The sequence below is a fragment of the Microcebus murinus genome, chromosome 19, assembly GCF_040939455.1.
Source record: "Microcebus murinus isolate Inina chromosome 19, M.murinus_Inina_mat1.0, whole genome shotgun sequence".
NCBI lineage: Eukaryota > Metazoa > Chordata > Mammalia > Primates > Cheirogaleidae > Microcebus > Microcebus murinus.
The window spans coordinates 1,104,690-1,125,709 of NC_134122.1; the positions used below are offsets into that span (position 1 = coordinate 1,104,690).

The 21,020-nt window shown below is 68.7% G+C and overlaps 2 protein-coding genes across 3 annotated transcripts in view; both read right to left on the bottom strand.

Annotated features, from left to right (window-relative positions):
* On the bottom strand, nt 1-11,096 carry CCDC154 (coiled-coil domain containing 154). The gene is made up of 20 exons (XM_075995509.1): nt 10,979-11,096; nt 10,613-10,855; nt 10,343-10,426; nt 10,226-10,248; nt 9,809-10,035; nt 9,539-9,731; nt 9,249-9,280; nt 8,858-8,953; nt 8,461-8,584; nt 6,642-6,743; nt 6,445-6,573; nt 5,994-6,118; nt 5,266-5,626; nt 2,323-2,442; nt 2,035-2,111; nt 1,609-1,726; nt 1,105-1,191; nt 711-898; nt 463-607; nt 1-63 (listed from the first exon to the last, which is right to left on the bottom strand). The coding sequence occupies exons 1-20, from the start codon at nt 11,094-11,096 to the stop codon at nt 1-3; spliced, it is 2,655 nt and encodes an 884-aa protein (XP_075851624.1).
* The window catches only part of CLCN7 (chloride voltage-gated channel 7), a 24,715-nt gene continuing 14,586 nt past the window's right edge, over nt 10,892-21,020 (bottom strand). For both annotated transcript variants that reach the window (XM_012743491.2, XM_012743490.3), the window contains 16 exons: nt 20,480-20,573; nt 20,094-20,158; nt 19,689-19,805; nt 19,003-19,057; nt 18,599-18,659; nt 17,793-17,931; nt 16,893-16,986; nt 15,309-15,478; nt 14,542-14,593; nt 14,197-14,324; nt 13,966-14,051; nt 13,612-13,741; nt 13,066-13,125; nt 12,803-12,979; nt 12,361-12,441; nt 10,892-12,138 (listed from right to left, as the gene is read on the bottom strand). In XM_012743491.2, the coding sequence (XP_012598945.1) occupies nt 12,052-12,138; nt 12,361-12,441; nt 12,803-12,979; nt 13,066-13,125; nt 13,612-13,741; nt 13,966-14,051; nt 14,197-14,324; nt 14,542-14,593; nt 15,309-15,478; nt 16,893-16,986; nt 17,793-17,931; nt 18,599-18,659; nt 19,003-19,057; nt 19,689-19,805; nt 20,094-20,158; nt 20,480-20,573 (1,596 nt within the window). In that variant the 3' untranslated portion in view covers nt 10,892-12,051. The remainder of the gene's footprint in view (nt 12,139-12,360; nt 12,442-12,802; nt 12,980-13,065; nt 13,126-13,611; nt 13,742-13,965; nt 14,052-14,196; nt 14,325-14,541; nt 14,594-15,308; nt 15,479-16,892; nt 16,987-17,792; nt 17,932-18,598; nt 18,660-19,002; nt 19,058-19,688; nt 19,806-20,093; nt 20,159-20,479; nt 20,574-21,020) is intronic.

Consider the following 21,020-nt stretch of genomic DNA (forward strand, 5'->3'; position numbering starts at 1 on the left):
CTACACCAACATCATAGTCTCAGGGGACTCCACACGGGCTGCACCTCCCGGGGAGCCCGGGCTCTGCCAGGCCCACCCAAGAGCCCAGGTCAGTGGCCAGAGTGACTGAGGTCAGAGCCCAGGCCAGGCCGGCCCCCCACTGCCTGCGCCCGGCAGGGCCGCGGGGGCTGGATGTGGCCCCGGCACTGGCAGGATGAGCGATGGTTCCTTAGAGAGGCAGGAATTGGGGGCCACAAGGACAGACACAGGCTGTCTGCTCCCCGGCTAGAGCTGGGGGCGGGAAGGGCTGGCGGGCAGGGTCTGGGCACCCCAAACGGGTCGGCTGGCCTCTGGGCTGGAGCAGGACAAGAACAGCCCCGGGGGTCACGGACTGAGCCCCCCACCCACACTGCCAGCACCTCTGCAGCCCTGGTCAGCCCCCTGGGCCCCGGGAGGACGTCAACGCAGACATTGGGGACCCACCAGACAAGGTCGAGGCACGTTTATTTCTGGGGGACAGGCAAAGATGAGCTGTGCCGCGCAGGCCCGGCTGTGGGGCAGCCCCTGGACCGCTCCCGGCCTCCGCCTGGCCGCCAGCTTCAGGAGGGTCACCTTCCACCGCAGCCACCTGCCAGAGACGCGGCTCATGGCCCTGGACCCCCGCCCGCCCCCGCGCCCCGCCAGCCGCCCGCGGCCTCAGCCCTGACCCCCATGCGGAGGGCCTCGCCCACCTCACGGCCTGGTACAGGCCCCAGCAGTTCACGGGGACCGCCTTGCCGCGGGCCAAGTCCTTGACGAAGAGCCGCTGCCTCGGCTGCGACGTGTGGGTCTTGCAGCTGCCCAGCGCCGGCGCCCGGGGGCCCTCCTCGCCCCGCAGGCGCCCTGCGCTCTCCCGCCGGGCCGCCACGTCCTGTGAGCGCTGTGGACGGGGGCGCCGGTCACCTGGAGCCCAGCGCGGGGCCAGGCCTGGGCGGGGCGGCGCGCACGCCCTTATCTCCCTTATCTGCAGGGAGATGCTGCTCCCACCAGGCGCCGCAGACAGGCAGGGGGCGGTGGGGCGGGCGGTGGGGTGGGCGGTGGGGCGGGCGGTGGGGCGGGGCTGCCCCACCCATGGGGACCCCTCACCAGCTTGGATTCCGTGTTAAACTGGAGGTTCTGGATGGTCTTGTTGGCTTGGATGCTGTTTTCCAGCTTCATTATCTGGTTCTGGAACTGAACGCAGCCCCCGTCTGTCCGGGGCAGGGACCCGGCCAGGCTGCCGGTGTCCAGCTGTCCCCAGCCCCCCCCAAGTCCCCGACTGCTCCGAGCCTGGGCACCAGCCGCCTCCTGCCACAGCCCTCGTCCTCTTGTGGGTCCTGGCCAAGCCCAGCGAGGGGAAGAGGGACCCCCCCCCTTGTGGCCCCCGGGGGTCCCGGCCACAGCCCAGGGCTGTCAGCGCCCAGTGCGCTGGGGGCTGCATCCCGGTGTCCCCACTCGGAACTTCCCGAGGCCCAGGCGTGCCGCGGCCACCCAGGGAGCTGGTTGGGAGAGCCTTGCCCTGCGGCTGGAAGATGCCCCCGGGCTGGGGGTCCCAGATCTGGCCTCCCCTGGGGAGCAGGTGTCCTCTGGGGTCCCTGGGCCGGGTGCTACCGTGGCCATCCTGCCCTGCATCTCGGCGATCTTCCGCCCGTGGTTGTCCTCCTTGAGCAGCTGCACGGATGACAGCAGGGCGGCCAGCTCCCGCCGCAGAGCCCCAACCTCGGACTCCCTGCGGGCACCGGGGCAGGGCCGCTGTGGTGCGCCAGGGCAGGCGGCGTGGCTTCTCGGGCCACTGCAGGGCTCAGGGAGCTCGAGGGGTGCTCAGCCTTGCGGCCCCGCTGGTGGGGGAGGCTGGGGTCCACAGAGGGTGATGGGGGGTCGAGGAGCCCTTGCAGGCTGCACCAGGGTGGGGCCCACAGCTGGGCCAGGCCCAGGCAGGGGAGGGGAGGGGGTTGCCATGGCACCCAGGCCTGTGGGGCCAGCCGGGCCCATGACTGTCTGCAGAGCTCCTGCCCCTCCCGGGGCCCAAGGCCTCACCTCGCCTTGCCTTCGGCAGAGATCCTGACGTCCGAGTCGCTCTTGTGCAGGGTGCACTTGTCTGAGACGCCTTCTATCTGAAATACGGGGCCCAGCGTGGGGGGCAGCCGGAGAGTGGCCCCCAGCAAGGCCAGCTCAGGGGAGCCCCACACCGGCCAGGACTGGTTTGGCCAAGGGCAGCCCCGGGGGGCGGGGAAGAATTTAGACCCATGCCACCGCCGGAGGTCTCAATCCCTCCAGGCTGGCTGTGCCCACCCAGGCCAGGCCTGTGGCTCCGCCCTCACCCACCTGCCGGGGGAGGCTGTCCACCTTCTCCCACATGTCCTGCAGGTGCACAGCGACCTCCTTCTGCCACCTGGCTAGGTCCTCCAGGGACTTCTTCTCCACACCTTCCCATTCGGTCTTTGCCTGGGGTACAAACATCCAGTGAGGGCCAGAGCCCAGAGAAGGAAGATGCGTGGGCAGGCGGGTGCCTGGGCAGGAGGGCGAGTGGGCACGTGGGTACGTCAGTAGGAGGACTCGTGGACAGGTGGGCACGTGAGCAGGTGGACGCGTGGGCAGGTGGACGGGTGGGTAGGAGGGCGCGTGGGCAGGTGGACGGGTGGGTAGGAGGACGCGTGGGCAGGTGGACGGGTGGGCAGGAGGACGCGTGGGCAGGTGGAAGGGTGGGCAGGTGGACGTGTGGGCAGGAGGACGCGTGGGCAGGTGGACGCGTGGGCAGGTGGACGGGTGGGTAGGAGGACGGGTGGGCAGGAGGACGGGTGGGTAGGAGGACGGGTGGGCAGGAAGACGGGTGGGCAGGAGGACGGGTGGGCAGGAGGACGCGTGGGCAGGTGGACGGGTGGGCAGGTGGAAGGGTGGGCAGGAGGACGGGTGGGCAGGTGGACGCGTGGGCAGGTGGACGTGTGGGCAGGTGGACGGGTGGGCAGGACGGGTGGGCAGGAGGGCGTGTGGGCAGGAGGACACGTGGGCAGGTGGACAGGTGGGCAGGATAGGTGGGCAGGTGGACGGGTGGGCAGGACGGCACGTGGGCAGGAGGACACGTGGGCAGGAGGACGCGTGGGCAGGTGGACGGGTGGGCAGGTGGACGGGTGGGCAGGTGGACGGGTGGGCAGGTGGAAGGGTGGGCAGGACGGGTGGGCAGGAGGGCGCGTGGGCAGGTGGACGGGTGGGCAGGCGGACGTGTGGGCAGGCGGACGTGTGGGCAGGTGGACGGGTGGGCAGGTGGACGTGTGGGCAGGTGGACGGGTGGGCAGGACGGGTGGGCAGGAGGGCGCGTGGGCAGGAGGACGCGTGGGCAGGTGGACGCGTGGGCAGGTGGACGGGTGGGCAGGAGGACGGGTGGGCAGGTGGACGGGTGGGCAGGAGGACGCGTGGGCAGGAGGACGGGTGGGCAGGAGGACGCGTGGGTAGGAGGACGGGTGGGCAGGTGGACGTGTGGGCAGGTGGACGGGTGGGCAGGACGGGTGGGCAGGAGGGCGCGTGGGCAGGAGGACGCGTGGGCAGGTGGACGCGTGGGCAGGTGGACGGGTGGGCAGGAGGACAGGTGGGCAGGTGGACGGGTGGGCAGGAGGACGCGTGGGCAGGAGGACGGGTGGGCAGGAGGACGCGTGGGTAGGAGGACGGGTGGGCAGGTGGACGGGTGGGCAGGAGGACGGGTGGGCAGGTGGACGGGTGGGCAGGTGGAAGGGTGGGCAGGACGGGTGGGCAGGAGGGCGCGTGGGCAGGTGGACGGGTGGGCAGGTGGACGGGTGGGCAGGTGGACGCGTGGGCAGGTGGACGGGTGGGCAGGAGGACGGGTGGGCAGGTGGACGGGTGGGCAGGAGGACGCGTGGGCAGGAGGACGGGTGGGCAGGAGGATGCGTGGGCAGGAGGACGGGTGGGCAGGAGGACGGGTGGGCAGGTGGACGGGTGGGCAGGTGGAAGGGTGGGCAGGACGGGTGGGCAGGATGGGTGGGCAGGTGGACGGGTGGGCAGGTGGACGCGTGGGCAGGTGGACGGGTGGGCAGGTGGACGGGTGGGCAGGAGGGCGCGTGGGCAGGAGGACGCGTGGGCAGGAGGGTGCGTGGGCAGGTGGGTGCATGGGCAGGTGGGTGGGTGGGCAGGTGGGTGTGTGGGCAGGGGACAAGTGGGCAGGTGGGCGTGTGGGCACATGGGCACATGGGCAGGTGGACGGGTGGGCAAATGGACGGGTGGGCAGGAGGGCGCGTGGGCAGGAGGGTGCGTGGGCAGGAGGGTGTGTGGGCAGGTGGGTGGGTGGATGGGGCCTGCTGGAGCCAGAGCACAGGGAGGCCCCAGGAGCTGACGGGCAGCCCCTGAGCCCACCTCTGACTCTGAGCACGTTTGTGCACAGACTGGACAGGCACATTTGGGGACAGACACTCTGGACAGGGCCAAGGCAGCCACAGGGCCCTCCCAGGTGGGGCCGCCAGGCTGAGCAGAGCCGCGTCCTGAGAGCAGCCCCCACAGCCCCCGCAGGGTCAGCAGGGACAGGACAGCACAGCCTGGCCACTGGGGAGGGGAGGGAAGTCGAGGCTGGGGCTGTTCTGGCCATACATGCCTGGGGCAGCAGGCCAGGCCGGGGCATGGAGCCGCCACACCAAAGGCCGGACCCCATGTCCACAGCAGTGTTCACAACAGACAGACGTGGCCACAACCCGATGCCCACCAGCGGGCGAGGGGACAGTCCTCACGGGGTCCCCCACGCGATGGGACAGAAGTGCAACGCCCAGCAAGAGTGGCAGGCAGCACCGCGACCCCACGCCGCGTGACTCCACGTGTATAAAACGCCGGAACGGCAAATCCGTGGAGACCGCTGGCTCCCAGGGGCGGGGGCGGGGCAAATGGTGTGGGGGGGGCAGGTGTCTTTCTGGGGTGACGGCGACACCCTAGAAGGGACTGTGGCGATGGCTGTGCAGCCCGAGAACACACAGGAAACTCGAACCGCACACCTTGGGAGGGGGAGAGGGGGCTGTGACCTGCATCTCAATAAAGCTGTTAAGGAAAGAACACGCCCGCCTGTCCCAAGAACTCCCGCCGGCCCCCTGGAGGCTACGGGGCTGGGGCAGCCCTGCACCGGGCGCAGTGCTGGGCTGAGGCTGCAGCAGGGGACGTCCCCTGGGCCGGGCAGACCTCCCGTGGGAGGGTGGGGGCTTGGGACCCGGCCAGGGCTCCACCCTGGCACGAGACACCCGTCTGCCCGGCGCACCCCCTGCCCGCCGCCCGGCTCACCTCGCACAGCCGCAGCCCCAGCATCTGCCCCTGCAGGTCCAGCCTGCAGCTCAGGGCCAGGAACTGGTCACTCAGGTCCTTCAGCTGCCCAGCCAGCTGGGCCACCGACGCCTCCAGGGCCTGGCTCTTCTCCCGGAGCTGAGGGGGCGGGCGTGGGGCAGGGAATCCCGGCTCAGGCCTGCCCTGTCCCGTGTGCCTGGGCGACCCTGGCGGCCCGGCCCCCACGGCCCTCACCGCAGACAGCTGGCTGTGGGTCTCCTGCAGGGCCAGCTCGCGGGCCCGCCTCGCCACTTCCAGGCTCTCCTGCACCTGCGACGCCAGCGCTCCCGCCTGGCCGTCCTCCAAGCGGCCCTTGGCATCCCTGGGGGTTGGTGTCATGGAAACTGCCCCTCAGCCAGGGCTGGCCTGCCCCTCAGCACTGGGCCAGGGAGGGGAGCCTGCCTGCTGGCTCTAGACCCCGGCTGAGAGGAGGAAGTGCTGTCATGGGCCGGCAAGACAGGGCTGCTGCCACAGCTGAACCACCCCTCATACAGGACAGGCAGAGGGACGGGAGCCCCCAGGGGGAGGGGGCTACGCTGCCACGTGCGCCCCACTGGGCCCAGCGCTCTGCTTGGGGCTGGGGGGGGAGGCAGGCCCACCGTGGCCTGCTCCTGAGTGGGTGCGGGGTCCCCTTGGCCTGACTGCCCCAGACAGCCCCGGGGCCCCGGTGCAGCCTGCGGGACACCCACAGGGCCTTCTGCTCGGCCAGCAGCACGCGGCTCAGCGAAGCCTGGTTCTGCCGCACGAACTTGGTCAGCTGGACCACAGCCGCATCCAGGCCGCGGCACTGCTCCAGGAGGTGGCCTTCCTCCTGCTGCGGGCGGGCGCAGAGGCGGCTCTGAGACCCGAGCGCCCCGCCCCGCCCGCCGGCCCGCCGGCCCGCCAGCCGCACTTGGTGCCATCCTGCTCCCGCCCCGCCCTGGCTCTGCTCCGGCCCCGCCCCGCTCCCTCGCCGCCCCGCCCGCCGCACCTGGCCTGCCCCGCCCCCGCCCCACCCCGGCCACGCCCCACCCCTACACCGCCCCGCCCGCCGCACCTGGCGCTGCCCCGCCCCCGCCCCACCCCGGCCCCGCCCGCCGGCCGCACCTGGCGCTGCCCCGCCCACGCCCCACCCCGGCCCCGCCCGCCGGCCAGCCGCACCTGGCGCTGCCCGCACAGGGTGCGCAGCCGCTCCTCCATCAGCTCCCGCAGCAACTCCCAGCGGCGCTCCAGCTCCTCCCGCAGGCGGCCCTCCAGCCGCAGCCGCGAGCTCTCCGCCGCCTTCATCCTCTGCGGGGAGAGTCCGCTGAGAGTCCGCGTCCGCGCGGGGGCGGGCCGGGCCGGGCAGGGGCGCCCACCTTCTCCAGGGCCAGGAAGCTCTTCTGCAGGAAGCTGCACAGCTTGGCCTCCCTCTTCAGGAAGCGCAGGCTCATCTCCTCGCCGAGCGTCGTCACCTGGGCCTGGGGAGGGTCCACACCGTCCCTGGGCGGCCTCTGCTGGGTGTCGGGGGGCCAGGGGGGGGGGCCAGGGGAGCCAGGGGGGTCAAGGGGGGCCAGGGGGGCCAGGGGGAGCCAAGAGAGCCAGGGGGGGCCAGGGGGAGCCAAGGGAGCCAGGGGGGGCCAGGGAGCCAGGCAGAGCCCTGGGGGGGGCAGGGGGAGCCAGGGGGAGCCAGGGAGAGCCCTCGGGGGCTGGGGGGGGGCAGGGGGAGCCAGGGGGAGCCAGGGGGGCCAGGGGGAGCCAGGGGAGCCAGGCAGAGCCCTCGGGGATGGGGGGGCAGGGGGAGCCAGGGGAGCCAGGGGGGCCAGGGAAGCCAGGGGGAGCCAGGGGAGCCAGGCAGAGCCCTCGGGGGCCACGGGGGTGCAGGGGGAGCCAGGGAGAGCCATGGGGAGCCAGGGGGAGCCAGGGAGCCAGGCAGAGCCCTCAGGGGCCGGGGGGACGGGGGCAGGGGGAGCCAGGGGGAGCCAGGGGAGCCATGGGGAGCCAGGGGGAGCCATGGGGAGTCGGGGGAGCCAGGGGGGCCAGGAAGAGCCCTTGGGGGGCCCTGTCTGCTCCCAGAAAGCTGCTTCCCTGCTGCGCTGGGGTGGGGGGCCTGGGGTGCAGGGGGGCAGCTCAAAGTGCAGAAACCCCCCAGAGGAAGCTCTGTCTGCTGAGCCCCTGCTGGCCCCCCAGGAGGTGCCCTGGAGCAGGTCTCTCTGTGCAAAGAGCCAGAGAGTGAACACTCCCGGCTTGCAGGGTCTCTGCTGTGGCCTCTCCACGCTGCGGTCACAGCCCTCAAAGTAGACACGGGCAAGATATAAAACACTGTGCGTGGCTGTGCCGATAAAACTTTGTGCACAAAAACAGGCAGTGGGCCTCGGCTTGCCTACCTGGCCCTAGAGAGTGCTCAGATGCTCCCCAGTGCTAAGGGAAAGGGCCAGCACCACCACGGGAGGGGGCGGCTTCCCCTCCTCACCGCCTGTCTGGGAAGCCTCAGCCCAGGACCTCCCTCCCGCCTTCTCGGAGCCACTGTGCTAAAGTCCCGGGGTCAGTGAGGGCCCGACTCCCGGCTGCCACTGCAGAGCTGTGTGGGCTGCCGCTGGGGTGTGCTCTCAGCCTCCCCGTCCCTCTGCCCTGGGAGCCGGCCGCAGCCCCTGGCCTCTCTGCAGAGCTCCAGACCTGGCCCCAGAGCCGTGCGGTTGCCTGGTTCCCTCCCCACCCCAGAGCTGAGGCCCCTCCTACGGCCACAGCGAGGGGAAGCAGCACCAGGCCTCGAAGCAGGACGCCGGGTACCAGGGACTGGCGCCCCACGAAGGCGACCTCCACTGAGAATGGCCATGGAGGGCTTCAGGGCTGAGGGGTTCTAGTCCTCGAGCTGGAAGCTGGTTGTATGGGGGGGCAGTGTGCATGGGGCTGTGCTATCCAACAAGCTTCTGCAACGAAGGATGCCCACGTCGCAGCCGCCGGCCACACGTGGCTACTGAGCACGTGGCACGCGGGGTGTGTGACTGAGGAGCTGTTTTGAATTATCTGAATTGTCTCTAATTTCAGTGGGCAGAGCAGCTGCTGTGCTGGACAGCACAGGACTTGGGGTCCTCCTAGGGCCGACTACGTGGACAGAAACAAAAACAGCACAGGCGGGTGGGAGGGTACAGGCTGTGCCAGTTGGGGACTCCTCAGGGCCCTGCCTCCCGGGCGCACCTGCATCCTGGCCACCTCGTGGCCCACCCACTGGCCGGCATCCTCCTGGCTCGTCCGCAGGGCACTGCAGGCCGCCTCCCGGCCCTGCTCCTCATGCCTCAGTGAGTCGGTCAGCTTGGCCAGCCTGGGGACATCGGCTGCTGGTCACAGGGCCTGGCTGGGGAGCCACCGGGAGGCTGGTGGGGCCACTGGACCTCCCGGCTGGCCAAGTGGGCAGCGCACGGCCCCTCGGGCACACGCAGAGGGGCTGGAAGCGGACCTCAGAGCAGGGCCAGGCTCGAGGACGGGAAGGGGCAGGGCCAGGCTGGGGTCTCCTTCCCCATGGGGGTCCCGGCAGTCAGCAGTTCAGCGAGGGCAGGAGGTCAGATGGCGGCCCGGAGCCGTCCCCAGCGCCCACCTGAGGGCCACCTCCTGCTCAGTGGCCTTCCGCTCCGAGTCCTGCAGTGTCTGCCGCCTCCTGATCTGAGCCAACGCTTCCCGCACCTCCACCAGCCTGGCACACAAGGGCCACGTCCGACAGGCCCAGAGCTCGCAGGGCAGTGTCTGGGGGCTGGGGGTCCAGCGGGGGCGGGGCAGGCCCTGCAGCCGGCCTCCCACTTGTCCCCCACTACCACCGTAGGCTGTCCAGGCGGCGTCAGAGCCAGCCTCTCTGCGGGGCCCACACACACATTGCTCACCGAGCAAGACAACCCACCGGGGAGGGGGCTCCAGCGCCGGCCACAGCTTCCTGGACGCCCCATCCCCTCCCCTCCCGCCAAGGCTGTGGGCGCAAGCGTACACAGAGGTACCTTTGGTCCAGGGCCTGCATCTGGTTCTGGCTCTGCAGGCCGTGGGGCTGCGAGGAGGAGGAGGAGGAGGGTGTGGACTGGCGCAGGTCCGGGGCTGCCACCTGCCCTGAGTCCTCCCAGCTCAGACACATGGCCCGAGAGAGCCCGGGCACAGGGGGTTCCCGCTAGGGGACCTGGGCTCAGGGCCTGGGCAGCAGGGGCAGGGCTGGGCTGGGCTAGGGGAGACGGAGCAGCTGCCCCCAGCCCCCGGGAAGTGCGGGCTCGAGCTGAGCTGCGGGGGTGCTGCTAACCTCGGCAGGGGTAACCTTCTCAGGGGTGGGAGCGGCAGGCGCCGCCTCCTGCTGCAGCCGCTGCAGCTCTGAGTCCTGCACCTGCACGAGGGCCCGCACGCGCAGCAGCTCCCGCAGCAGGCTCCGAGTGGCGCGCTCCCGGCGCTCCTCCTGCCCCCGCAGGCAGGCCACCTCTGCCTGCAGCGAGGACACCCTGGCCGGGGCAGGGGCAGGGCCCGGTCAGGCTGTGCCCTCGAGGTGGGTCCTCCCGCCCCGAGCCTGCAGGCTCACCACTGCTCCAGCTGTGTCCAGTGCTTGGCCGTGTCCTGCTCGGGGTCAGAGGGGGAGGACGCCAGGTGGCTGGACGAGTCCCTGTCTGACAACACCAGACTCAAGGCCTCGGGGCTGGCCAGGCTTCCCATCAGGAGCCCCAGGTCCTCCGAGACGATGTTGCTCAGCCGGGAGGGGGGCGATGTCCCCAGGGAGGGGCTGCTGTTCACTGGCTCTGCAAGAAGTTCCTTGGGAGCTCACCCTTGGGGGGTGCTAGCTCCTGCTGGGGCGCATGGTAGGTGACAAGGACCCAAATCGTTGCAGGACACCACCCTGACTCTCACAGCTGGGTCCAGACACAGGCTAGGCTCAGAGAAGGCCAGGGCCCTGCCTGAGGATGCCCAGCACTGGGTGGCAGAGACAGGACAGTGCCCCCACCTGGCCAGCTCCAGAGGAAGCCCCTAGCGGCCGGGAAGCAGAGCTGTCCCTTAGGGCCCAGGGGTGGCCAGGCCCTTCCTAGACCTCATTTCTCCAGCGGGCCCGGCAGCAGCTCACCTGACATGACTTCAGCAGCGGTGGTCGCCAGAGCCCAGGGCAGGCAGGACGGGGAGGGGCTGGCTGGAGGGAGGCGGGGTCGGGCTGGGAGCAGAGAGAGGGCAGTGGGGCGCAGCAGGGTGAGCTCCTGCCCTCACATCTGCCTCCTTCCCAGAGGGTCCTGGGGAGGCAGGTGAGGCTGGGCAACTGGGACTATTCTGGAACCTTCCTTTCCTCACCAGAACCTCATGACTTCATGGCCCAACTGCCAGTGGAACCTGAGCCCCCAACCCTCCAGTTCCTGCGAGGCCTCTCCAACTGCCTGGTTCTGGAAGGATCCGAGGGGGCACAGGGGAGCGTCTGCCAGCGGTGGGGGCTGGCCCTGGCCTGAGCCCGCGGGGAGGGACGCCAGCAGAGTGGCCGGAGCAGCAGGCCGAGCCCAGGACAGCCCAGCCCTGCACACACGCAGGGAGCAGAGGCCCCGGCCCAGAGCGCAGCCCATGGCGGGGGCAGCCTCGGTGACGCCAGCCTTCCCTGCAACCACGTCAAAAAGCAAAGTGACAGGCGAGGCAAACTTCAATAGGTCACTTTATTTAACCTAATATATCCAAAATATTATTTCAACATGAAATCTGTATAAAACAGTTGTTGAGGGACATTGCACATGCGTTTTTGGTTCTGCGTCTGAGGCCTGCTGGGGAATCTCCTTCCGCCAGTTCAGATGCTCCGGACCTGCTGGGGCCAACTCGGGGTCCCTGGGACAGTGCCCAGGCATGGGCACAGAAAGGTGGACACCAGGCTCTTCAGCCCCAGGGAAGGGATGAGGATAGGACGTGGTGGTCAGTGCTCCTGGGGTCCATGGCCATCGGGGGAAGCCGTTTACAGGATGGCCTGGTCCCCACCACACTTGCAACCCCGATCCCCAGGGCCCCTGAAAGTCCCGGGCTGCGGGGCCGTGGTCCAGGCGGGCGGGAACGAGAAAGTGGCGCTGGCTGGTCGGACAACTCGGTCTGGTGCTGCCTCAACAGACACCCGGCAGGGACACAAACTCCTCTGTGCAACGTCCTGTGCGAGGAGCCCTGGGGACCGAGGGACACCAAGCCCCGCCCTGGCGGCTAGGAGGTGGCTCCGAGGGGCCCGCACGGCTCATCACAGCCCGTGTGAGCCACCTGCACTGTGTCGCTGGCAGATCCGCTTTGCCAGCCGGTGGCCACGGGTGTGGGGACCCCAGCTCTTGAGGGCTCAGGGTGACAGAGGCATGGCTGGATTTGGGGGTTGAGGCCCTCAGAGTTCCTTCTCAGCTCTGAGGACCCCAGACCCATAGTCACTGAGCCGGGGCACAGACCAGGGTGCATGTGTGGCTCCCCGGGGAGCCCACCCAAGGCTGCTCTCCGGGGCCACCTGCCACTCAAACTCTTGGCAAACTCTCAAACTGCGGCCGGGGCTGTCACTGAAGCCCAGGGGGTGTCGCACACGCACTTGATCCTGAAGTTAAGACCCCAGAGGGAGGGAGCCAAGTCCAGGGCCATGGCACAGGGGACACAGTGAGACCGTGACCAGCCACCCTCAACCAAGGCTACGTTCACATGCCAGCCAGCCTGGCCCCAAGTCTGGGGGACGCTCGCTCCTGCCACTGCTCGGGAGGTGAGGCTGTGGCAGAGAGATCAGACACCCCAGGAGGGGCTAAAGGGGCCAGGGGAGCCACTGCCCGCTGAGGGCGGGGCCGGGCCTCACGTCTGGGCCAGCGAGAGCTCCTCCAAGCCGCCCTTTCCCAGGCGATACCTGGCGAGGTCCTTCCTGGTCACCAGCCCGACCACCTGCGGAGCAAAGCCAGGTCAGGGCCCCGGGGGCTGGGGGGGCAGCACAGCAGGGAGCCCAGGGGCCCCGGCACAGGGTTGGGGTGCGGGGCCAGGGGTCTTAGCACCCTTTACAGGGAGCTGAGAGCAAGTGCTCACCTGGGACGAGGGCACCCCAGCTCCAGGACTTCCTCAGCAGGATGCAGACCCCCGGCCACCCCATGGCACCCACCCGCTGCTCACCTGATTGCGGTTGTCCACCACCACCAGGTGCCGCAGGCCCAGCGCCCGGAACAGCTTGAACACCCGAGGGAGAGACGCCTCCTGCGGGGAGGCACAGCCTTCAGTGCGCCCACACCCCACCCGCACAGCCGCACGCCCACACCCCACCCGCACAGCCACACGCCCACACCCCACCCGCACAGCCGCACGCCAGCAGCACACCAAGGTGCGTCTGGGGCTGCCCCTCCCCCCCGCCTTCCCCTAAGGTCTGTCAGCGCCTCGCCTTCCTGGGGACAAACCCCAGTCCAGCTGGGACAGCGGCCTCCACCCAAGCCCCACCCCCCAGTGCACGTTCTGGTCACAGGGCCTCGCCCCAGACAGCCACAGCCCGCCCCCTGCCACCCGAGGCTGCCCCGGGAGGACCAGAAGGGATCCACCACCTCCAGCCCGCGCCTGTGGGTACCTGGGGCACCGTGTAGGGGGAGGGGTTCATGAACTCGGAGAGGTCCATGGTGCACTCGCGCTCATCCTGGGACACGTGGATGGACTGGATGGGCGGGAAGCGCGGGTAGGCGTCGCGGAAGTCCTTCAGCCGCAGCCGCCGCTGCACAAGGCCCATGTTGGAGCGCTCCACGAACACCTGCGGGTGGCGGCCAGTCAGACGCTGTGCTGCGGGGCCCACAGGCCCCTGCATGCAGGCTGGGGAGGGGCTGCCGGCCGGCCTACCTTGTGTTTCAGCAGGACGATGAGCTGGGAGCGCAGGATCAGGCCCTGGAGCCGGGCGGGCTGCAAGGGGGCCCAAGGTCAGGCCGAGACGCCTGCAGGGACCCGCGGAAGCCAGGACTGCGGCTCCGACCTGCTCTGGCCAGACACCGCCTGGGCAGGGTCGCTGTTCAACAGCCACCTGGGAGCGCCGGCCTGGCCTCGCGCTCCACTGTGACACCTCCTTGACCCCCAGGGACCAGAGGCGAGCAGCACGGCCCGACCCCACAGAGCAGGCAGCAGCAGCTTCGCCCTGGAGGGAGGCGCAGCCCTGCCTGCCCCAAACCCCCCAGCACCCAGGTCAACTCAGCCCGCACGACGGGCCCGGGCGAGGGCTGCACATCCCGCCAGGGCCTCCTGGCGAAGGCCACGGCCACCGACATCCAGGCGGCTGACAGGGTCTCACTCAACACCCAACGGCATGGCACCTCTGTCCGGGGGACCACACGGTGCCTCGCCCGGCAGATGCCAGACCACAACCGGCCCGTCTGCGGGAGGCGGCCTCGGTACCTGGGAGTCATCTGCATGCTCCACCACGGGGAACCCGTTGTGGTTAGACGTCGTGTCGCTGAGCACGTCCACGATGACGCCCACCTTCTCCTTCCTCCTCAGGCAGGTCACTGGGGTGCTCATCACCTCCCTACGGAGCAGCCCCGCGGGGAGATGCCACCTCACAGCCACCAACACCCCGGCGCGCCCGCCATGGGCTGGTGGGGAAACCCAGAGGTGGGGCCGGGAGCAGCAGGCTCACCCCTGGGCCACATTTCCCACCCAGGATCCCCCAAGCACCCGCAGCATAACCCGCCACACGCCTCGCCCACGGGGGCTCCTGGTGGGGGAGGCGAGCGGAGACAGCAGGCCTACCTGGCAGTGAGCGAGTGTGAGGTGACCGGGGCCTCCCAGTGCAGGAAGGGCACGCTCTGCAGCTGGATGTGCATGTCGTATAGGCCCTGCGGGGAGGCGCACGGTGTCCCTCCCAGCCCCACGGAGCCCAGCTCGGAGGCCAGGGGGCGGAGGGGACAGGGGTGCCAGGGGCTGGGGGGTCTTGAGGGCCGTGTGGCAAGGGGACGTGGGGAAGGGCCGGGCCCCGCACACCTCGATGAAGACGTCGCCCACGATCTTGGCAGTCATGAGCACCAGCATGATGGGGAAGCCGTAGGTCACGTTGCTGGTGGCCTCCATCATGATGACCGTGAGGCTCAGGGTCATCCGCACGATCCCACCTGCAGGGTGGCCACGGCTGGCTCAGGGCCCCAGGCCTGCCCCGCTGTCCCTCTGCACCCTGCCCTGCAAGGATGGCACCGCCCAGCCTGGGCTGCTGCCCCTCAGCCCTGTGGGGGGACGACCCCGCTTTCCGCGTTGTTCACACGAAGGACGGGGAGACCCTGCGCGGCAGCCGCGCTCTGCTCGGCGCAGGTGCCCAGGAGCAGCGGGACTCACCGAGCTGGGCGGCGGCTCCCATCAGGGCGTACTTGCCGGGGTCCGCCCAGATCTGCACGGGGGACACAGAGGGGGTGTTGAGTGGCCGGCAGCCACCAGGCCAGACCACCACGACACACTGCAGAGGCCACGCCTGGGACGGCCGGACACACGCAAAGGCCGGTCCCGTGGCTGGCTCACATGTGCCCCGGCCCGGTGTAACCTGCCCAGTGAGCTGCGCCCTGCACGCGAGTCTCGAGGGAGAGGACGGCGCCTAGACCACGGCTGTGCCACCCGGGACGCTCAGCACACAAAGGACCGAACGTGCGACACAGGCAGGCCTGGAACCCACACCAAAGGCCACACGTGTGACGTCACAGACACGGGATGGAGGCTGGAGGCTGCAGGGCTGGGGTTGGGGAAAATGGCGGGTGAGTGGTAATGGGCATGGGGCTTCCCTTTGGGATGATGGAATGTTCTAGAACTAGGTGGCGATGGTTACACAACATTGCAAATGTGACAAACACCACCGCGCCGTTTCTCTTAAACTGGTGAGTGTGATGGTCTATGAATTTTATCCCCATGTAAACACAGAACACGGGCAGGGTGGGGGCCTGGGAGCAGGGGGGGCACAGAGACTCTCGCTGCGGCCCCATCCATAGTCTTCAATCTTATTGAACGACTGGAGGAAAAAGATGAAGACACAAGATGCAAGCAGCCCTCGCTGCCACCACCGACAGCCCCACACTCACCCTGGTGCCCCAGGCCGGACCCCCGCCCCCACTCACCGCTGCCCCTGTGAGGTAGGACAAGGAGATGCCAAAGAGCCGGCCCCAGGCGGCCCCGATGAGCAGGGACGGGATGAAGACCCCTGCGGACACGGTGAGCCCATAGGTCCAGCAGGCCAGGAAAAAGTAGACCAGGGTGAACAGGCCGAGGGTCAGAGGGTTGTAGGAGCCTATGGGACAGGAGGGGCTGACATGGCTTCCCAGGCAACCCACACCTCGTGGTCACACCCTGGGAGCCACAGGACCTGTCCGAGCCATCTCCCCAGGATAGGGGGCCATGAGGCTCAGCTGGGGGAGTGGTGAGCGAGGGGGCTGCACAGGCCCTGACAGGATGGCCCCGGCAGGACCCAGGCCCAGGTGGGCAGGCCAGGCCCCACCCCACAGCAGCACCAGGTGCAGAGCCCATGGGGGCTGCCCTAGGGTATAGCCTGGCCCAGGGCAAGGGTGCCTGCCCAGCCGGGAGGTCCCTTCCTAACACAGGGGCAGCGCCCACCCCTGCGGGCAAAACCTGGCTCTAGCTCTGCTCCACGGGCCTAACCGTACCTTGACCAGCCAACAAACTAGAAAAAAGACAGAACTCTCCTTTGCACCGTCCCTATGGCCCACCCCAGCCAGTGGTCCAGGGAAAATGCCCCCACCCCTGGGATGGTCGGGGAGGTGGGTGGCTGAGAAGCGTCCTGCTGGAGCCCAGGAGGCGCCACATCTGGGAAGGGAGGAGGGCTGGCCGGGGCCGCGCCGCCACTCCACTCCAGCTGCTGCAGCTCCAGCCAGTTCAGCCCCAGTGCCGGAGGCTCTTCCTGGGCAGGGTGGCCTGGGCGGGGTGCCGAGGGCCTCAGTGTCCAGTGTGGAGGCCGCGTCCTCTGGCAGGTTTGGGCAGGCAGGGCACAGGGAGCCAAGGCCGTCGGTGCAGCCAGCAGCATGGTGACCTCAAGGCCAGGGGGAGGGGCTGTGTGCGGAAAGCCGTCAGCTGCCACTCCTCCACGCCAGGCAACCGCTCAACGTGGGGGACACGTCGACCAGATGTGGGAACCAGGAGCCCCGTGCAGAGGGCCAGAGTCACCTCATAGGGGGTCTGGGGGCCTCATCCAGATTTAAGGGAGTTTCTATGCAACTTCATGAACCAACTGCTCAAACACACACAGACCAGAAAACTGGCATTCCCAGCGGCTTTGTAACAGGAAACAACTAGAAACAGCCCCAAGAGTCAGAAAACCTAACACGCACACTAAGGGGAAGAAGAGGAGCTTGGGAGAAGGGCCCAAGTTTGCGCCGGCTCCACTGCGGGCCTGGAGTGCCGCCAGCACCGGGTTCAGGACGGCAGGCGGAGACAGCACCTGCTGTGAGCAGCGTCAGCACGTGCACGAGGAACATGTGGCCGGTTCTCGGCCCCACAGTGACCTGCGCATGCGGCACCCACAGGGAAAACTCACCTGGGCAGGAGGTGGAGCCCGACCAGGCCCCACCCCCAGGAACCCACGGGCCAGCGCCCACCCCACCCCACACTGGGGACAGCCCCTGCCCACAGGGCACCCTCAGCCAGAAGGCGTCACCCACACCCCGGGCCGACAGCGCTGACCAGCGCACCTGGTGGGTCGTGGAAAAGGCTGACCACGCTCTTCTCAGGAGTGTTGAAGAAGGCGGCAGCCATGGAGTTGTACTCGCCGTCTGCGCAGAAGAGCTGCAAGGTGGGAAGAGGGACAGGTCGGGCAGGGGGTGGGCGGCAGGCTGCAGACACAGACCTGGCATCGCTGTGGCCCAGACAGCGTGCTCCACGCCCAGCCAGCATCTAGGTCCATGGGGACACAGGCCCAGGAGTGCACCGTGAGCGTGCCCCTAGGGAGCCGGGGCTGAGGCCCCCAGAGAGCAGGGTCAGAGCAAAGCTGGGCCTCTGACTGGCCGGGCTCGGCCCCGCACCGGACACCTCGTCCACACCTGTCCGTCCACTCGCCCAGCTCCGCCAGCCCAGCAACCCGAGCACGTCCCAACTCTCACGTCCCGGGTCAAGGGTGTCACGCATGGCGTGGCCCAGCGTGTGGGCTTCTCTCACCAAGCACCGTGTGTTCAGGCCCGACCGTGCTGTGGCACGTGCCAGAGCTCCCTTCCTTTACCCGGCAGGACAGTCAGCGAGGACAGTGCCCGCTCTGGGCTGCCATGAACTGCCACATGCAGGTTTGCATTTCTGCCGGGTGCCAGATGCGCACCTACGCTCCACCCCCCCACTTCTGAAGCTCTAGTCAGGTCACCGCTCCGAGAAGAGGACCCGGGCGAGACTGTGGCCCTGCCGCCACCGCCCGACCCCAGCACACGGCCCGGCCTGCTCTGGGACCTGCATGGACGGCGCTAACTTCCAGCCCACTCACTTCCAGAACTCGGCTGCGCCACCACGCCGCTGCCGTGAGAAGGATGGGGGTGAGGACTGCTGGGGCCCTTGCACAGCTGCACCTCCTGCTGCACCCACCTGCCCCGGGCCCCCAGGCCTCCTACCTGGAGGGGGTAGGACATGGAGTTCCCTTGCAGGGGCTGGCAGTCCCGGGAGGAGTAGATCAGCACGAAGGCCACGGTGGCCGTGACGGCTGCCACCAGCATGGCCTCGATCACCTGGAGGCAGGGCCGGTGGATGTACCTGTAGCCGAGAGTCAGGAGAGACCATGTGTGGGGACGGCTGGGCAGCACCATGGCAGGTGCCAGGGTGGCCTGAGTCTGCAACGGGGCAGACGCCCAGCGGGAGGACGCCGATCAGGAGAGTGACACGGTGCGCTCGCAGTGTCAACTGCCGAGGCACCCCCTACCTGGGCTACCTTCTTCCTCGTAGTAACGAGGCTGTCCCAGCAGCAACTCCTCCCAGATGCTGGGACACAGCCCCCCCACACCCAGCTGCGCCCAACAGCAGTGGGAACCAGCGCAGGAACAAGATAGGGGAAGAGCTCCCACAAGCCCAAGCTCCCCGAAGGTTCCAGAACAACTGCTGCTTTCCTGACACAAAAGGGCGCAGGGTGCCACGGGCAGCCCCAGGTGAAGGCTGGTCCTGGACCCACTCGGGGCCTTGCTCCCTGCCCCTGTCGTCCCGGGCCCTCCTGCTGGCTCCAGCCTCGGGCTTGTCCGGCCCCTCCCCCGGCTCTGGACACTCTGCTCTGAGCAGGCCAGTCGGGTACAAGCCACCAGGGAAGGGCGTGCACACGTGTGGCCTGCTGGCTCGGGCCAGGGGTGTGAAGCCTGCACCCCCACGTCTGCTTGAGGAGGCCTGTGTGGCCACACGGCCAGCACAGCACAGAGCCAGGTCTCCCCCTCACCTGATCCGGAACATCGTCAGCCAGTAATTCAGGGCGTTGAATACGGCCCCAAGGACGCCACCTACACCCAAGAGAAAGCGAGTTAGTCCCATGGCAGGGCAGGCAGGGCCCCACCGTGCGGCCCCCTAGGAGGCAGAGAGGGGACGGGGGTCCTGTTCCAACACTCTGTCATGCCACGCCCAGCGGGAGGGCGGGCTCATTCCTCGAAGGCTCACCCTCCTCCCAGGGAGCGCGATTTTTGCAAGCAGTAGCTCCTGGGAGGCCTGTTCTACCTCTCGGAGGGAAACGGTCCCTTCTCCGCCCCAACCCTGGTTCCCTGCCAGGTGAGCTGCCCACGGAAGAACCCAGAAGGAGTGGTCCTGGGCGAGCTGCGTCTCCACCATCCCGAGGCCGAGCGCCCTTACCCACCACGCCCATGGCGATGAACACAGGGATCTCGTGGATTGTGTACGCCATTTTCTGCGCAGAGAGAGGAGGAAGCTGAGGCTGCTGTGGATGTGAACGCTCCTCCTCCCCACGCAGGTCCAAGGGTTGGATATCACGATGTATGCCCACACGCACGGAACCTCCCGGCACTTCCACACGGGGCAGTGGAGGTCCAGTGGGAGGGAGGGACTCCAGGCACCGTGAGTGGGCCCGGCCCCTGCGCCGCCTGGCTGGCGGGAGGCTCCCAGAGGCCGTGCGAGGCAGCAACGCTTCCCACCCAGGCTCCAGGCACCCGGGGGAGGGGAACGTTCTGGAGCACGAGGAACACAGATCTCATTCCCAGGTTTCCAACCGTCCTGCAGGACTCTGTCCTGGACTCTGCAGAAAGGACGGCCCGAGCCCACCCACCCCAGGAGCTCCTGCGCACGCACCCAGGACGCCCTGCGCCATGGCCTGTGCGGTGGCGCCCAGCCCTGCAGCCTCACGGGACGTCCGACTGCAGGCGGCTCCACACACGTCTTCCCAGAGCGCCTCAGGGCGTGTGGAGCTTACAGTTCCACAGCGGAAGCTAGAGTTTTCCCAAAGACCAAGCTCTCAGATCGGGGCCTCAAGGAGCAGCAGGGCCCCGGCAGCAGCGGAGGGGGCGGGGGACTCGGCCGGTTACCTCCGAGTCAAACCTGCCGAAGTTGATGAGGCCAGGGCTGGACAGGTCCCACATGTTCCCGTGGTAAATGCTCAGCACGAAGTTCAGGGTGAAGGTGGAGATCATGGAAGCGAAGAACTGCCGGGAAGATGCCGGCACGTCACAGCTGCGCTCCGAGCCCACAGCTGGAGCTGGGGGCTGGGAGTGTGCGGATGGGCCAGTGGAGGGCAGAAGGGCAGCGGGCAAGGTCTGGGGTCCCTACAGCCAGGACCCATCCGGGTGGCCAAGACGCCCAGGACTGCGGGGGCTGGGCGGCGAGCACATCACCGCTTCGGGCAGGGACGCAGCCTGTCGGCCCACAGGGCCCTTGGGTGAGGACGGCACAGCGTGGCAGAGGGCAACGTGCCGCCCCAGCCAGGCACTTACGATCCTCCACGTCAGGAACTGGTTCCAGAAGGAGGCGCCTTCCTCCAGGCTGAACAGGACACCACCTGAGAGGCAGGTGGCGGCACCTCAGGTGCCAGCAGACACAGGGCACCAGCACCCACCCGCCCCCATCCCCAGGGAACTGAAGCCACCTCAGGAGGAATCTCCAGGGTGGGAAGGGGAGTGGCGGGAAGAGGGGCCTCCCGGGAGGTCAAGGGCCAGGCCCCGCCCACCCCTTCCAAATGCCCCGGGACCCCAGGCCCCGCCCACCCCCACTGGGCACCCATTCTGGAAACACCAAGGCTATGCCTCCCAACACGCAGGAGAGCCTGGATCCCCAACCCAGCGGGAGAAGCCGCAGACCGGGTGGGGCAGCCCTTCCTCACCCACTGGGGCTCCGAACGCAGCCGACACCCCCGCGGCAGCGCCTGCAGAGACAAAGTCCCGCTTCTCCGTGTCTCTGCGGAAGTACTCGAAGATCTGAAACAGGAGCAGAGCTGTGGGCAGAGCCTCCGAAGGGCAGCTCAGCCAGGGCGTGGGGACAGGGTGGGGAGGGCGGGGCTTCCCCAGAGATTACGGCCTGGGCTGGGCGCAGTGCTAGCGACAGAACACAGGCCGCGGGCTGCCCTGCTGCCTACAGTGGGGGACATGACAGACAGGCCCGCAACAGGAATGGAGGTTTACAACACGCCTAAGAGAGACGCTGAAATACCCCAAACTCCACTGAGGCCCAAAGAAACAATGCATGAAAAACCTAAACTTGCTCTTTTTTTTTTTTTTTGAGACAGAGTTTCGCTTTGTTGCCCAGGCTAGAGTGAGTGCCGTGGCATCAGCCTAGCTCACAGCAACCTCAGACTCCTGGGCTCAAGCAATCCTGCTGCCTCAGCCTCCTGAGTAGCTGGGACTACAGGCATGCGCCACCATGCC

Excerpts from the sequence above, each read along its gene's own strand:
- CCDC154 (XM_075995509.1), bottom strand. The coding sequence starts at position 11,096 with ATGCCTGGGCACTGTCCCAGGGACCCCGAGTTGGCCCCAGCAGGTCCG. Across the intron at positions 6,744-8,460 it reads ACGAGGTGGCCAGGATGCAG|GCCCAGGTGACGACGCTCGG; the intron begins GTGCGCCCGGGA and ends GACCCTCCCCAG. Across the intron at positions 6,574-6,641 it reads GCTTCCTGGCCCTGGAGAAG|AGGATGAAGGCGGCGGAGAG; the intron begins GTGGGCGCCCCT and ends CTCTCCCCGCAG.